General features: G+C 43.8%; 1 protein-coding gene across 1 annotated transcript; it reads right to left on the minus strand.

Moving 5' to 3' along the window:
* Positions 1-324: 324 nt before the first annotated feature.
* HOXB13 (homeobox B13) lies at positions 325-10,470 on the minus strand. The gene is made up of 2 exons (XM_082195627.1): positions 9,587-10,470; positions 325-3,073 (listed from the first exon to the last, which is right to left on the minus strand). Exons 1-2 carry the CDS (start codon positions 10,275-10,277, stop codon positions 2,763-2,765), a joined length of 1,002 nt encoding a protein of 333 aa, XP_082051753.1. The 5' UTR covers positions 10,278-10,470; the 3' UTR covers positions 325-2,762.
* Between the last annotated feature and the right edge of the window lie 4,977 nt (positions 10,471-15,447).

Raw genomic sequence — 15,447 nt, forward strand, 5'->3', positions numbered from 1 at the left:
ATCCCAGGTCCTTCTGAGATAGAACAACGCAAAGGATCTGACAGGATCAAGCACTGGCAGAGCAAGTTGTGAGATGTAAGAGGCGAGGAATACACATATATTGGGGGTGGGGTGGGGGGCTTAAAATGAAAGTATGAAGCTTTGTTTGAGGTTTACGACCCAGTTGGACTCAAGGGAGGTACCGAGTTGGGGGGGGAGGGGATTCAGGAATGTCACCAACACTTGTGACGGAACAGAGCGAAATAAACACTGAAACAATCCACACCCCTCAGAATCTTCTCACCTTAGAAACAGGTGAGTTGGCTACTTGAAAAATACCTTTTTTCCACTGTCTTTTTTTTTTGCGCATTCAATTCTTTTATTTCTGTTATTTATTATTACGTTTATTAATGTTTGGTCCTGTGGTGTCAGATAATGAGCACTGCTTATGCAATCTCTGTGGCATTCAGAATAAATTATATACATGCGTATATAAGTACAAATAATAACACTAATAATAATAAACAGACAACTGATGAACATAAGACACTCCTATGAGCAAGCTGCATTGAAATCAGTGGGTGGTTACTTCTAAGCACCAGAATCAGATTGTGGGGGCTTGAACAGTACCAAAATCATGCTGAAACAACCCATGTTCTGCAAAAGAATTTCCTTTGATTAGGAATACCCCCCCCAAGTAAGGCACATTGATTTCAATGGAAGTTGCTTCAAAATAATAGCAAAAGTTGCAGTCCTAAACACACAGTTACTTGGAAGTAAGTCCCACTGATCTCAAAGTGGTTTACTTCTGCGTAGACTCTCATAGGATTGCACGGTTAGTACAGGAGTGTAAACAAAGTGTAAGCCTGGCTGTATTTTCTTTGATTTCGAAAACCTCCCCCCCCCCCTTCTCCTCTAGAGAATCAGAGATTCTGAACTAAAGTCTCATCACAACGCCCCGGATAAATAATTTCTTTAAGGACCTACAGTCACCGCACTATTAGTATTGACTAAACCAGGGGTGGCCAAGGTAGTGGCCTTCAAATGCTGCTGGACTACAACTCCCATGGTCCCTGGCTATAGGCTGTACTGCCTGAGGCTGATGGGAGTCCGAGTCCAACATCATGGAGAGGGCGCCCTGTTGGCTACCCTCGTGCTATGCACTGGCACTAGGAGAAGCGTCTGCTTCCGGGTCCTCCTCTCACCGTCCCCTCCCACGCACAAACTCCCCTTTAAATACCCAGATTCTAAACCAATTCATCTAGAGAACTAGCTCCCAATTTTATGTAGCTAAGGAGCAGGACGTCAATAATAGTAGGCAACATCCGAAACAATTTACAACGTTATAATTTACCCATCCATATTTACTTTCCAACAAGATTCGCTGGATTCAAAACGATTTGCCCCTGTTCTGAGTGTGAATATATGGTTTCAGTCTTTTATGTCCCATTGTATTTTATACAGACAAGCAAAATAGGCCTCCACGCTTTAGCGGATGGAGCAGGTTTTTAATCCGTGGGGCTGGGCTTGAAGGGAAGTCCTTTTTCTGGAGTGGTAAATAGGGAATGAAAAATAAAAAATTTAAAGTTGACTTCCCCTTGCAACTATCGGTTTGCTGTATTGTAAATTCTCTAGCGTATCGTTCAGTGTCTTCCAAGGCACTTATTAACTTTTGGTAGTACTCAAATTCATTTAAATGCAATCGATAGAGGGATCATTGTCATATGATTAATCAACTCCCCCCCCAAACAAAATCGTCAATCGGTGGTTAGCCTATATACACATACATACATATACGTATACATACAAGCCATTCTAAAATATTAATTTCGTCATATGCAATGCTGAAATTTTAATATAGATTATAACCTCTCAAATTTACAAGTCCCTAAAACATAGATTATGTTGTATGTATGTATGTGTAATAGATTTTCTTCGTGGTAAAAATTCCTATCAATATTTCACACAGATGAAAGAACATCTGTTCCTTCGCTTCTGCAAAATGTTCCCATTCGACGAAAAGACAAACGGAACCGAAAGCAAGCCGAGCCATCGTGGTGCTTATGGAGAATTTATTTAACATTCGGTTCGATTGATAGGCAGTTGTCGTTTTCTTGGTTTTATTTTCGTCTTTCCCCCCACCCCCTAAAGCAGCTCTGAATTACGGAACTTGGTACAAAGAAAAATAGAATATAATTCGCATAGCAATGGCGCTAAGGCGGCAACGCCCCCCCCCGAAAAAACAACAACACATAAAAATGAATTGCAAATTGCACACGGCTTCCTTCTCCCCTTCCCAGCTCCCCCCCATAATAAAATAATAAAAACAATAACAACAACGCATCGTTTAAAAATAAAATAAAAAAAACACCGTCTGCTTTGCAAATCGGGTTTTAACTTATTGGAGGAAACAGCAATAACAATAACGACGATAATTAACTTTTTTTTTTTTAAAGGAGAGAGGCTAGGAGAGGCCGCCAGCCACGCCAGCGCTAAGCGAATTTCATGGGCTTCCACCGAGGTGGAGAAGGGAGACGGTGGGAGGTTGGAGAGCTGAGAAGCCATTGAAGCGTCCACGTGCGTAATTCTGCTCTCGTTTCCTCCTCCCTTCTCCTCCTCCTCCTCCGCCCGCGGCCTCCTTCCCCCACCATCTCCTGTTCCCGCAAGGCTTTGGGGAGGCAGCAGAGAAGCCTGCGTTAATTCCCCCCTCCCTGCCTCGCGGGGGGAGCTTCTTTCCCGCCGCCTTTCCATGGATTCCTCCTCCGAGAGTCTGTCCCTGCGTCTCACGGGGTGCTGCTGGCGCTGCCGGCGCCGCTGCTGCTGGTGGTGGCAGGCGCGGGCGCGGGCGCACTGGTGCCTTTGACCTTGGCCACGACCTTCTTTTCTTTGACCCTGCGGTTCTGGAACCAAATGGTGATCTGTCTCTCGGTGAGGTTGGTGGCGGCGGAGATCTTTCTCCTCTTGTCCTTGGTGATGAACTTGCTGTTGGAGTATTCCTTCTCCAGCTCTTTCAGCTGCCCTTTGCTGTAAGGGATCCTCTTCTTGCGCCCCCGGCGGAAGGTACACCCCTCCGGAGGGTGCTGGCCTACAGCTTCTGACCGGCAGAAGGGAGGAAAGGAAGAAAAGAGGAGAGCGCATTAAACTCAGACGAGAGTTAGGAAGGAAGGCCGGCCCTGGGGAATGAAACTCATAACCACCACCGCCCAGTCCTTTGTCTAGGAAATCCCCCAAGGCCACAGCCGAGCGAAATGGACTCTTCTAAAAACCGCTGGACTTTCTCTTGGCCCCTAAACTCACGAGTTAGGACTCTGCAGAATATTATCTGTTTTATTTCATTCTCTCTTTGTTATCTTTCACCACCTCATTCCCCCCCCTGCCCTATTTATTCTCACATGCATTGAATTTGTCCCCGAAACACAGATCTGCCGCCATAATGCCTTTTTCTTTTTTAACGGCCTCTGATGCCGGTGAGGCCGTTTCTCTGCTTTGCGAGACTACAACCCCATTTTAGAGCAATTTGCGCGTAAAATCCCACTGAAATCACGGCGCGATAAATGTGGAGGTTGTGCGTAAAAAACAAACAAACCCCCAGTTCGGCCAAATGTGTGTTGTCAAATACAGACGTGGGGAAATTTAGAAATCGATATTTTTCTACATAACTGATCTGCCTGGCAACAATTCCTTTCACTTGCTTCCAACCCATTTTAACCAACGGGAGTTAGAAGCAAAGTGTGCCACATATTTTCCTGTAGGTATTTAATTTATTATAAAGAGTAATAGTGCAGGGCTTAAAATTGCAAATTAGTCTGGATTAAAATGTCTTTGTTGGGGGTTCAAATCAGCTGAGCAACTTTTACACTGGTTGTAAATAATTTGATGCAAAACCCTATTGATTTCAATGGAACTGATTTCCAAATATATATATTTTTAGGAAAGGGCGTTGTGTTAGGAAATTATTCAGGACTAGGTTTTGATTACCCACATATGTTTTAGCAACCATCTTCACATTCACAAGATTTAGTTAGACACACACACCTGTATATTAATAAATTATTGTCAGTGTTTCATTTCTATGTAATCATTAACACCAAACAGACTGCTAGCCTTCCTGTGTGTGTCATTGGAGTTTGGACATGGCTGGAGGTGAAGACTATAGTAATGAACAGTGCTCACAGAAAATAATACTGTGTTTTGGTGCTTTGTATGAATATAACCTGCAGAACTGAATAGTACAAGGAAATACTCCTCTTATAGTTACTTGCTGTTGCACGTTACTGGTATCTGATGGAAAAAGCCAGATGTTGACAGTGTTTTGGGACCTGCAGTGTTACCTAAATAAAGTGAGTGCTGAAATAATTTTAGTAGACAGGAGCGTACAATTTCATAATGTGTGGAATTTTTTAAAAAATGTAATAAAGCTTTTTAACAAAGGGGAATGCTGTGTTCTTACAGAATGTGTTTTGATGAATTGTTGGGTTATGATGCAAAGAAGCAAGATGCTTTCTTGAAATTTCAAGACTGAGCTAGAACTTTTACTTCCAAAAATAAGTAAAAATGGGGAAAGAGAAACAAAAGATCTGGCTGAGTTATTTATTAATTTTATTGCGTGCTGCTTTAAAAAATAAAAAATAAAAGCTTGTGACCCAACACTTGTGACCCAGCACTTAAGCATCTTTGTGGTGTATCTTTATGAAACAACAGTCAAACTCTTTGGGTGGTCAGTGTATGGCCACATACTGTAGATCTGAAAATTAATGTGAAATGGTTTCATCCAGGAGCTACGCTGCATTTAAATATCTTGGGTGGGACATCAGTTAACATAAATTATAGCCATCATCTGCACTCCAGATCCTCAGCTGAGTCTTATGATGTTTGGCACATTTTACTAAATGAGTTTTTAAAAACATGGACATGATGCAGCCAAGGGTAGATATTTTTAATTCCCATTGTATCTTCAATGAAAGAGATGTATGCACATGCTTAAATCTACCACTGGAAGCCATAGATTTATAAGTGCTTAACTTCAAATGTACCCATTAATATATTGAAAAAATCCTTTACTAAATCTTTGAGACAGAGGCTTTTGCTTGTGTGTCCTGTCTGTCTAGAGTAATTATTTCCTGCCTAGACACCAATAAATAATGCTAGATGCTGGTGGTGGATAACCTTACACAGCGTTATACATTACTGAAATATTTATATTCCTTGGGGGCTATATTGCCACAGCAATACAATGTTGTGGTGATCGAAGGCAGCACACCTTATTGCAGTATAAACGCTGTTGTTGTTACGTAATTTGAATAGCTATGAATTTATTTCATTGCCCACTGTTCACTGTGCAGTCAGTTGAAACTAATAGCAATAGTATCAGTATTGCATAACTGAGCAAAAACATTAGAGCAAACCCAATGGAAAATTCTCCTGCACATTCCCCATTCAGATGCATGGAAGGACTCAAGCAGGTCCTATTCATTTGGGTGGGATTGCATGCAAAAGAAAATGGTATAAAATTATATCAAATAAGTGTGTGTGTGTGTATGTGTATAATAAGTATGTACACACACACATTAAATGTGTGTGTGTGTGTGTACATACATACATACACTAAATATTAAATAAGTATGTACACACGCACTTATTTAATATAATTGTATACCACCCTTCATCTTACGATCTCAATGTGGGTTACAGATCAGTTACAATGCAAGCAACCTAAGAAATAGGCAGAGAAGATAAAACATGCTTAAAATCAGCTGTAGATCAATCATGAAAACATCTCAGGGAGCCAACACAACTCAATAGAACAACAGAGGCTACTGCTAGCAACTCGAAAAAGCCCAGGTAAGCAGGTAGGTCTTAACCTGGTGCAGAAATGTCAATATCAGGCATATTTGCTGGAGGAAGATATTCCATAACTTCCTGCTATTGCACCTTTAATTTTTGTTGTCGTGCTGGCAGCCTTAAAGACATGAGATGTGAAATACTGAATCACCACAATGGATAATGTAGGGTTTCACATGAGCAATTCTGAAACAAAATTGCATTGATATTTGCTGGGAGCACTGTGAAATTGCTACTACACCTAAAACATTGGGATACACTGGATTGGGGCCTACAGCACCACAATGGTTACACTGATGCAGAGTTTAAAAAGTTACTTGCTCATAAATATAAGGTCATCATAGAATGCGCTTGTCATATTTATTTTCCTACAGGAATCTTCTTCTCTTGTCTCATATTAAATTTTATTGCTCTCATATTATTTCAGAATCTTGTAAACAGCTTTGGGAGGTTGTGCATCAGAAAGGTGGCATATTTAAAAAAGGAAAAGGAAAAAAGAAAGGTGGCATATAAATGCTTTATAGAATAAATTTGCTTCCCTGCTTTTAAGATTTTTGCACCTTTTGGCTGAATTATATAAAAGTACATACAGTAATTGTTGCTGCTGCAGCAAAGCTAATATTATGTTGTGGCTTGGAAGATGTGTCTGTTAATAAAAGTAATGAGGAGATTGTCAGTCTACAACTACATTCACAGACAGTATTATGGACACTCATTTTGAGGTAAATATACAGATTTACCATGCTCTGTGGTTCACTTTTAAGAAGTTTCAGACTGAGGAGTGTTAGGGGCAGGATTTCCCCCCCAACAGTAATTCACTATTTGTGGAATTACCTCCCCCCCCCACACACACACATCAGGAAGTATATGTGGCCCCATTGCTGACAGTTTTTAAGAGAAATCTTAATACATTTTAATTTCTATTTCATTAATAGTTGCAATACATTTTAACTGATATCACCAATTTCAAAGATGTAATGTGATTTTTAATTTGATGGCTTTATATACCACTACATTTTGTGGATGAATTGTTGTACACTGCCTTGTGAGGGCAATGTGCCCTGAAAGATGATTTAGAAATAATTTAGGAAAACTGATAAACAAGCAACATTTCTGCACTGAGTTTGTATTTTGTGTTAACGCTTGGCGGTGTAAGTGTGGTGCAGTGTAAGTTTGTTATTAATAAGCAGAGAAGCAGATGAATGATCTTTTCTTTGCCCCTAGGAAAAGTTTAGCAGTGATTCTAAACAAGCTCAAGTGGAAAGATGTCCCACAGAAATTAAATGAGATTTCTTTCAAGTAAATGCAAAAGTGGATCAGAAGTCAGGTCATTAGTCATAGATAAGGATTGGTTCTCCTGTAATTGACTGAAAACATTTATTTAATTGAACAAATATTTGTTGTTGCACTGCAACAGGATTAAAACCTTAAGTGTGGTCTAGTGTAAATATATATTGGCATACTTTGTGGAAGAAGCTTAGTTGGTGCTGGAGTACGCAAGGTCTGGGGTTTTGCATAATTCTTCTGCTTGATGAAAAGTTCTGCACAACCTCAAACCTTACATACTTAGCTCCCAACTTAATTTGTTGTTGTTGTTATAGACTTGGGAGATTTGTTTTCAGGAAAGCCACTCAACAGGTTCACTTCTGTTAAGACATCTCACATCTGATAGTCCACCAGCTACTCATTAGATGTGCAACTGAAGGCACACTTACCCCCTGAGAATTCCTGCAGAATTTAATAGGGCTTGAGCCAGAATGAATGGCTCACACACTGCAATGGCCGCAGGTCTGTGCTTAAAGCAGGGGAAGATTCTACGACCCCTTGTGGCAAAGTCATATCAAGCACCAGTTAGGTGAGTGGTCACTGGAAGGCCACACAGAGACTCACGGGAATGTAGTAGCTGAAAGGAAGTACCAGTAGTAATCTAGTCCATCCTACTTGCATCCAGATTTCTCTCCCATCCGCAGGGAAAAAAAAAACCCTGTCTGTGCATAATATATTTAAGGCAATAACCCCTCTGCCTAGGCCCACCACAGTTACCTATGTTGTTGTTGTTGTGGTGGTGGATGCAACATGTCCCTGCCATAATCCTTTCTTTAGGACTAGTCTGTCTCAGGGACTTGTCTCCTTTTTCTCTATTCCATCTAGCAGGGTCCCCAGATCAGTAAAGCAGAAATACTGAGGTTAGCCTGCCTTCCTTAAAGACAGTGAAGCTTCGTTTGTTTCCTTAGAGTCAATTTGCTCTAGACTGGCGACATTAGACTTCCAGCGGAAATAAATGGTTCCTATGTCTCAATTCTACAATCAGTGTCCCACTGACCGTGGGGCGCACGGCAGGAATAGCAATAATTTCGTGCCTTACCGCTGCCTATAATTTTCTGCATCTGCCCTAAGTCACTTGGAACCAATCTGACCGTGCACAATGTTACGGGGGGCGGGGAGTATTTCTGTTTCTAATGGATGCGATGGATCAGGATTTTTTATAAAAACAAAGGAACAGCCCTGAAAATGCAGACGCAGAAAGCTGGATGGGTAGGAAATCTAAGATAGAGTATTACGCACCTGTAGCAATGCCAATATATTGCAGCTCCTTTGTAGAGACTGAGCTGATTTAATGAGGCAAGATGTGATAGCAAAATTGATAGCATGGCAGGTGCTGGAGACGGAGGGTGCTCAAACACAGAGGCCCTCGCCTTAATTCTGGTTTGTGATTGGGGCTGACTGGGGACTACTCAGCGACGAGGGAAGCGCACTCCACACATGCTCAGAGACATTTATGATTACACTACCCATGTGGTTTTTTAACGTTATGATTACATCATGCCTGCTCCACCGTTGGAGAGCTGGTTCATATTAAATTCTAGCTATTATCCGAAGGATCCAGGGTATGTTAGAAAAAAGCTCTAACCCTCCAGGTCATATTGGGTGTTGAAAAATAACCAGTAGGTGAGATTTCACAGCCTTTGTGAGCAGCATTTTTCATACGTAAACTAAAGCAGCAACAACAACTAAGAGGACAGAGACGCACACACAAAGGGCATACATAGTTGTCTAACCTCATATATAATTTGTAATAATATTTCAGGTGACCCTGAGAGCAATTCATACAGCAGTGAAATTAGCCACCCTGCTGGTGCATGTTTGATGCCTATATCTGCGCGTGCAGCGCGTAGGGTGTAAAAATCTGCTGCTGATTTCATTGCAATATGAACAGATTGGAATTACACACACTCACGCACACAGTTCTCTCATATATATCTCTTAGAAGCTGATGAGGCCACATTAATTTATCACACAACTGGGGGAAATTAGGCTGGTTGTATTAGATTGTATCGTATCTTATTATAGCGTGGGTGGTGTGATATCTAAACACGTACACACATGAAACGCAGATATCCCAAGAACTAAGCTAATATAGGGATCGGCGCCAGAATAGATGGTGAATATTTGAGAATAAAGATGGTCTGGAACATCTGCAAAGTTTCCAACCAGGACTACCCTCAGTCACTACAAACACACACACAAACACACGTCTAGGTTGAAAAGCAGACAGGATGGAGGCCCCAGCTCTTTTCCGTTTGGGGATCAAGCGCTCCCTGAGTCCACCCAGCTCCCTGGACAACCACGAAATCCACCCCGAGGATCTGGCGGCCTTGTAGGGCAGCGGCGGTGACAGGGGTGGGGCGGAGGGAGAAGCGAAAGAGGCGGCCGTTTCTTTCTTTCTTTCGTTCGTTCTTTTTTTTAACAAAAAGGTATTGGTTACCTGCGAAAGCAGTTTTCCAAAAGTGTCCTGCTGGGCTTTGATCTTTTGGACAACACATTTGGTTGTTCCATCCCCCGGCCAAGGCCCAGGGTTCGTGGTAAGGGTCCACGGGCAGGAGCGCTTCGTGCCTGGCGTCGCCAGGAGGCCCTCCGATGGTCTGCACTACCGAAACGTCCAGGTAGCTGGCCATCGGCTGGTAAGGCCCCGCCGCGTAACCCGGGTAGAAGGCGAACTCGGCTGGGCGCGTCTGGTACTCCTCGGGAGCCGCGGCGGCGGGCGCCGAGCTGCAGGCGTCCAGGTACTTCTCCGCCGCCGTCGGGTAGCCGGGCTGAGGCGGCGCGGGGCACGGCTTGAGGGAACCGCGGGCCACTCGGTAGGAGCAGTAAGCACCGCCGAAATATCCGCAGGAGAAGGGCGAGGCGCTGGTCGTCGAGGATGCCTGCGGGATGGCCGGGCACGGAATGCATTGCTTTGTCGACGCGTCTCCGGGGCCGGAGGAAGGAGGGCCGTCCAGGGTCGGAGCAGGGTAAGCGGAGCCGTGCATCGTCGGGCTGAGGCCGCCCAGGGTCACGTTCCTGCAGTGGCCGCCGCCCGGGAAGGCCGTCGGCGAGCTCAGCAAGCTGTCCATGCTCTTGGCGGGCACCTCATCCAGGCTCCTCCGGGCTTCTCCGAAGGCGGCGTCGGGGTCCATCCAGCGGAGAGCGCGGCGGGAAGGCGCATGGGCGCCCGCGGCTTGCTTCGCTCAGCTCTCGGTCCGGGTAACCAGATGGCGCGCGGCTTGGACGACTGGGGGGCGGGCGAGGTGGCGAGGATCGTTTTAAAAGGCTGGCGACTGCCAAAGGAGGGTCGCCTAGGCGCCCGGCGTCAGCTTCTCTCCCCGCACCCCCACCCCCTCTTCCCTCCCTCCCCCGACGCAAAGGAGGCGTCTTTCCCGGAGTGGTGCGCTCATTGGCTGAGGCGCATCCACTGGAGACGTGCTGGGGAGGAGGGGGCCAGACAAAAATTGCGAAAATGCTTTTATGGCAAGACAGGGAGAGAGAAGGAAGGGTGAGGGGAGAGAGAGAGAGAGAGAGAGAGAGAGAGAGAGAGAGAGAGAGAGAGAGAGACCTGCACACGTGACGGACTTCTGTACAGGAAGGGGGGGTGACATTTATTTATTTATTTATTTATTTATTTATTTATTTATTTATTTTCCTCCATCAGACAAGATTACCGCCCCCCGTCCCCACATACCAGCGTCTCTTTCCCTGCTCCACACGGAGTGGACACAATTGAATGGAAAGAGAAACATTGGCTGATCTAGGAGGAATAGTCTGCAGTGCTATAGTGTTTAGAACTAGGAATAGGAAAGGAAGGAAGGAAGGAAGGAAGGAAGGAAGGAAGGAAGGAAGGAAGGAAGGAAGACCGTGGGTATATCACTAGAAAACCATTAATTCAATTAAGATCCATCTGAGATAAATGGGAACTGTAACCTGCCTGTCTGAAACTTTCTGATTTCCTCGAAATTCTTTGGCGAAGTGTCCAAACTATCCCCAGAATGCTTCGTCAGTATCATGATGCGCCGGTATCCCTTCCCATCCTTGCAAGAACGTGCTTCTGAATCCAAGGTTTGGGGTGGCTGACATATTTTATTCGAAGCATTATTATTTTTTTAAAAAATACACACATCTCGCAGAGACTGCAGACTGCATTGCGAGAGAGAGAGAAGCTGCAAGCTAAAGGACTGGGTAGAAAACGCATGTGCAAGGCTAAAGTGTCCCCCTTTCCTCAGATATCTGCAGAAATCATGTTCGGAGATACTGCGCTTGGCCAGACTCACCAGGCCTTCGCACTAGATGCTGGGCAACTCTGCCCTTCCGAAATGACATTTCCCAAATCTTCATACGTTAAGCGGTTTGAGAAAGGTGAACCGAATAATGCCGTGCTCCAAAAGTGAGACCCTGATGTCCGATTAGACGGAATATATTGTGCTAGATGGTACGTGCACGTGTGCGCGAGAGACAGGCGACGGAACCCCGCATTCTCCCCATGAATGCAATCAGAACATAAAGGGTGGTCGAGAGAGATGCACGACCACCTCCTCTTAATAATATGCCTACCTGGAAGCTGAGAATGTTACGTGGTGCTCGGCTGAGAGCCTGTGTTCTGCTGCAATACATAAACCTGACTTTCTAAAGTAAACCAGGGTAAAGATGTACGTTTATACAACCACACGCACCCATCCGCGTCAGTCTGCCTCCCCAACCATCTCTTTTTGGCCTTGAAAGTGCGCCTCCAGCCCCAAATACCCTCCCCCGAAGTCTGTTAGAATTATATCCCCCTTTCTAAAGGCATCTCCTTCTGCAACACTCATCGCCACGGTCAAGGCGCAGAAGTTTCCACCTCTAATTTTTGTCTTGGCAAAGTGAAATCGTAGTGAGCCAGGAGGACAAAAAAAAAGCCTTATTTATCCACGAGGAACTCCACTGCCTCTTTTTTATTAAGGGGGGTTGGACGTTTAAAATGCACATATAACGATTTAAATATAGATTCATTATATCTCTCCCTTTCCCTCTTTTGGAGGAGAATGAAGTCTAAATGTATAAAAGGGAAGGGAAAATGAAACAGGATCTCCGCATACACACCACACACCAAGGCCTTAGTTTTATTCCAGTTTATTGTTTTGTTCCAGTTTTCAAACTCTTGTTGTTCATCCAAGGCCAGGAAAATGCTCGGTGTATCTTGCTGCTGGTATAAGGTTTTGTCTGGCTGTGAATGAAGTCAGAGAGGTGGGCCTACAGGGTGGCGAAGGCCTGAGTTCAAATGTTTCCTCATCCATGGGCTCAGATGGTGATCTTGAGCAAAGCCACCATTGTACCTCCTCTGTAAAACAGAAATTATGAGAGCAGTAAGCTCTGTTTGGTAAGTTTGTTGAGAGAATTAAAAGCACAGAGAGCCAGAGTTCTCCCTCACCCCCCACCAGGGCCTTTAAGGTGGTATAGGGCTACACAACCTAGATGAAGCAAAAAGAAATCAATAATAATGCCAGGCGCCACCTTGAGAAAGTGATGCCTTTTGACTGTACTTTAAATCCCACTGGAAACCTACAGCATTTAAATGCACAGAAATTTGAAAACTCCAGTAAAGAGATTAGTCTGGGTTAGAGAGAGGCAGAGGCAAGCCTTGCTTTAAACTGAGAGCCCCTGTTGCTTTTGTGTCTTCTTGGTAGATGGAATCTTTGAAGCTTCTAATTTAAAATCATATGTTGAAGAGGAAAGAAAGGAGCAGTGTCTTTTTGTGCCTTGTTCAGTCCTTAAGTCTGGGCATCACAGATTCTTATCTGCCGCTAAAACTTTAGTTGATTCATCTGCCTGTTCTAAATGGGTTAAATTCCACTGCAAGGAAAGAAGGAAGGAAGGAAGGAAGGAAGGAAGGAAGGAAGGAAGGAAGGAAGGAAGGAAGGAAGGAAGGAAGGAAGGAAAGAAAGAAAGAAAGAAAGAAAGAAAGAAAGAAAGAAAGAAAGAAAGAAAGAAAGAAAGAAAGAGTTTTTCTACATACATGGAAAAGTGGGAAAACTATTATGGACTCTGTATCTGGTTATCCAGTGAGTGACCTTAAGACAAATCACTATCTCTCATTTTCAGTTCCTCCCTGTTAATGTGAAATAACTGTGACCTACTTCACAGAACTGTTATGAAGATGAATTAAGTTAAGGCATATGCCTCAGTACTATCCCTCCCCTCCCCTCAAATGAATAACAAACTAGATCATCTACAGGAAACAAATTTCAAATTAATTTTTGTTAGAAAAAAAAAAAAACATTTGTGCTTCCTCTTTATTGTATGGGGGGGGGGGAACTTGACAGAGCTCCTTATGGACCGGGATTTGACTCGGACAGAATGATTTGGCGTTCATGGGGTGTGTGCCGTGAAGTTACATGCATTCCTTTGCTTCCAAGCCACACTGAGGGCCACCAGGTTGGCTGCAAATAGACCTAGAAATGTAACTAATTAATTAATACTGAGTAAAGGGACAAAACTGAATGCTAATGTTCCCTGGAGGCCTTGCAGGGTTGCAAAATGCACCATAAGCAATAAATATATATTGCTGATAGCGGCAGTGCTAGAGTATTTTTATTAGTAGATCCAAACTACAGTTCCTTGCTTTGCTGGGTCTGGTGCTGTAATTAGAAATCTAGGCTATTTCCCTTCTTTAGAAGCAAATTCCACTGAAACCAGGGAGACATACCATCCGAATTAACGCGTTTAGGATTAAAAGGGTAGTTTCTGATAACTCACAAGGTGGAGTTCCCAGGAAGTATCTTCACAGGGGTAGTTGCGCTAGTCTGTTGCAGCCAAAACAACAAAGAAACGCCTTGGATGCTAACAGGTTTATTATTATGGGATATAAGCATTCCTGGACTGGTGAAATACGGATTTCACTCGTGACCAAGTGCTTACGCATGTATAAATTTGCTAGTCTTGAAAGTGCTGCAGGAGTCTCGGTTGGTTTTACCATGGAAAGTATGTCATTAATTTCAAACCATACTGAATAGGATAACCGGAAGCCACTATATATCGACTCAGATTATATACTGACTGGCAACAGCTTCCCCAGAGTTTCACAGAAGAGGCCTTTCCTCGCCCTGCTCTGAGATGTCAGGATGTGAAGTCGGGACTGTTTTCTGCAGTGAATGTGTGTGTGTGGCACGGAGCTCAGCCCTTTCCCAGTTTTGCTCAATATTGTAATTTATGCTGATGTACCAGAATACTGAATTTTGCTAATAAATTAAATATACATCCCACATACATTTCAGTTGTAAGATAGATTGACAGGCAGGCAAGCAAGAAGGTAGACAGACAAACAGACAGACAGACGTCCTTCTGTTTCTGAAGACATGGAGAGATGTCATCACCACTAATTTTAATTTCAGGTGGGTCCTTTTATTGCAATAATATACCCTATTAGTTCTTTCCAGAGGAATAGTTGTATTTGTTAAGGGTTTTGCAGCAAAAACACACGCCCAACACAAAGTTTTATGGAACCTTGAATGAGTTTATTATGAAACAATCTTTCATGGTCTGCGGTCCATTTCATAGGATATTCTGATTAGTTATGTAGCTCTTTGGAGCTCATCATTTTTCACGGTCTCTTGACGGGTTATATTGCATAAAGGCAATCAGCTTGCTCTCTAACCAGTACTGACGTGCGCTTGCTTGGATCGTGGTCAGTAAAGTAGAGTCATAGAATTTTAGAGTTGGAAGGGACCCCAAGGGTCATGTAGTCCAACCCTCTGCGATGCAACTAGTTGCCCTCCCGTGCCCACACCCTTCTCAGCAAAGGCCCCATGCAGCACATTCCATCCCATGATTGGGGATCGAGCCTGACCAGTCTTTGGCAGCGATTAATTCTCCTCGAGTTTGCTTCCCACCACCTGAATTGCAATAAATTATTAACCCCGTCCTAGGTTCATTTTGACGGGGGGCGGGAAAGCTAGTTATTCCTTCTAATAAAGAGTATCCATCGATGACGTGATAATATCACGAGGGAGAGTTTGTGTGGGACAGGAAAAGCGAACCGAGCCATTCTAGACCTGTTCTGCTCACATGTAAGTCCTATCGAGTTCAGTGGCGCTTCTCCCACTTAACTAGGTACAGGATTTGTAGCCTAAATAAACGACAGGTTTATCCATGGAGAGGTTATGTATTTGGGATGTAGCGTCTGATCTTGCTTGGACTAAATAACACGTGTTGATGAACGCAAAAGAGGCCATTCTGGTTCCTCTGCAAACCCTTTCACACGACCAAGGCATTGCACGAATGAGCTTTCACCTTCTCTGAAGAGCTTCTGCACTAGAGGATGGTAAATGCGAACCCGGTCCT

The sequence above is a fragment of the Podarcis vaucheri genome, assembly GCF_965113315.1.
Source record: "Podarcis vaucheri genome assembly, chromosome: 13".
NCBI lineage: Eukaryota > Metazoa > Chordata > Lepidosauria > Squamata > Lacertidae > Podarcis > Podarcis vaucheri.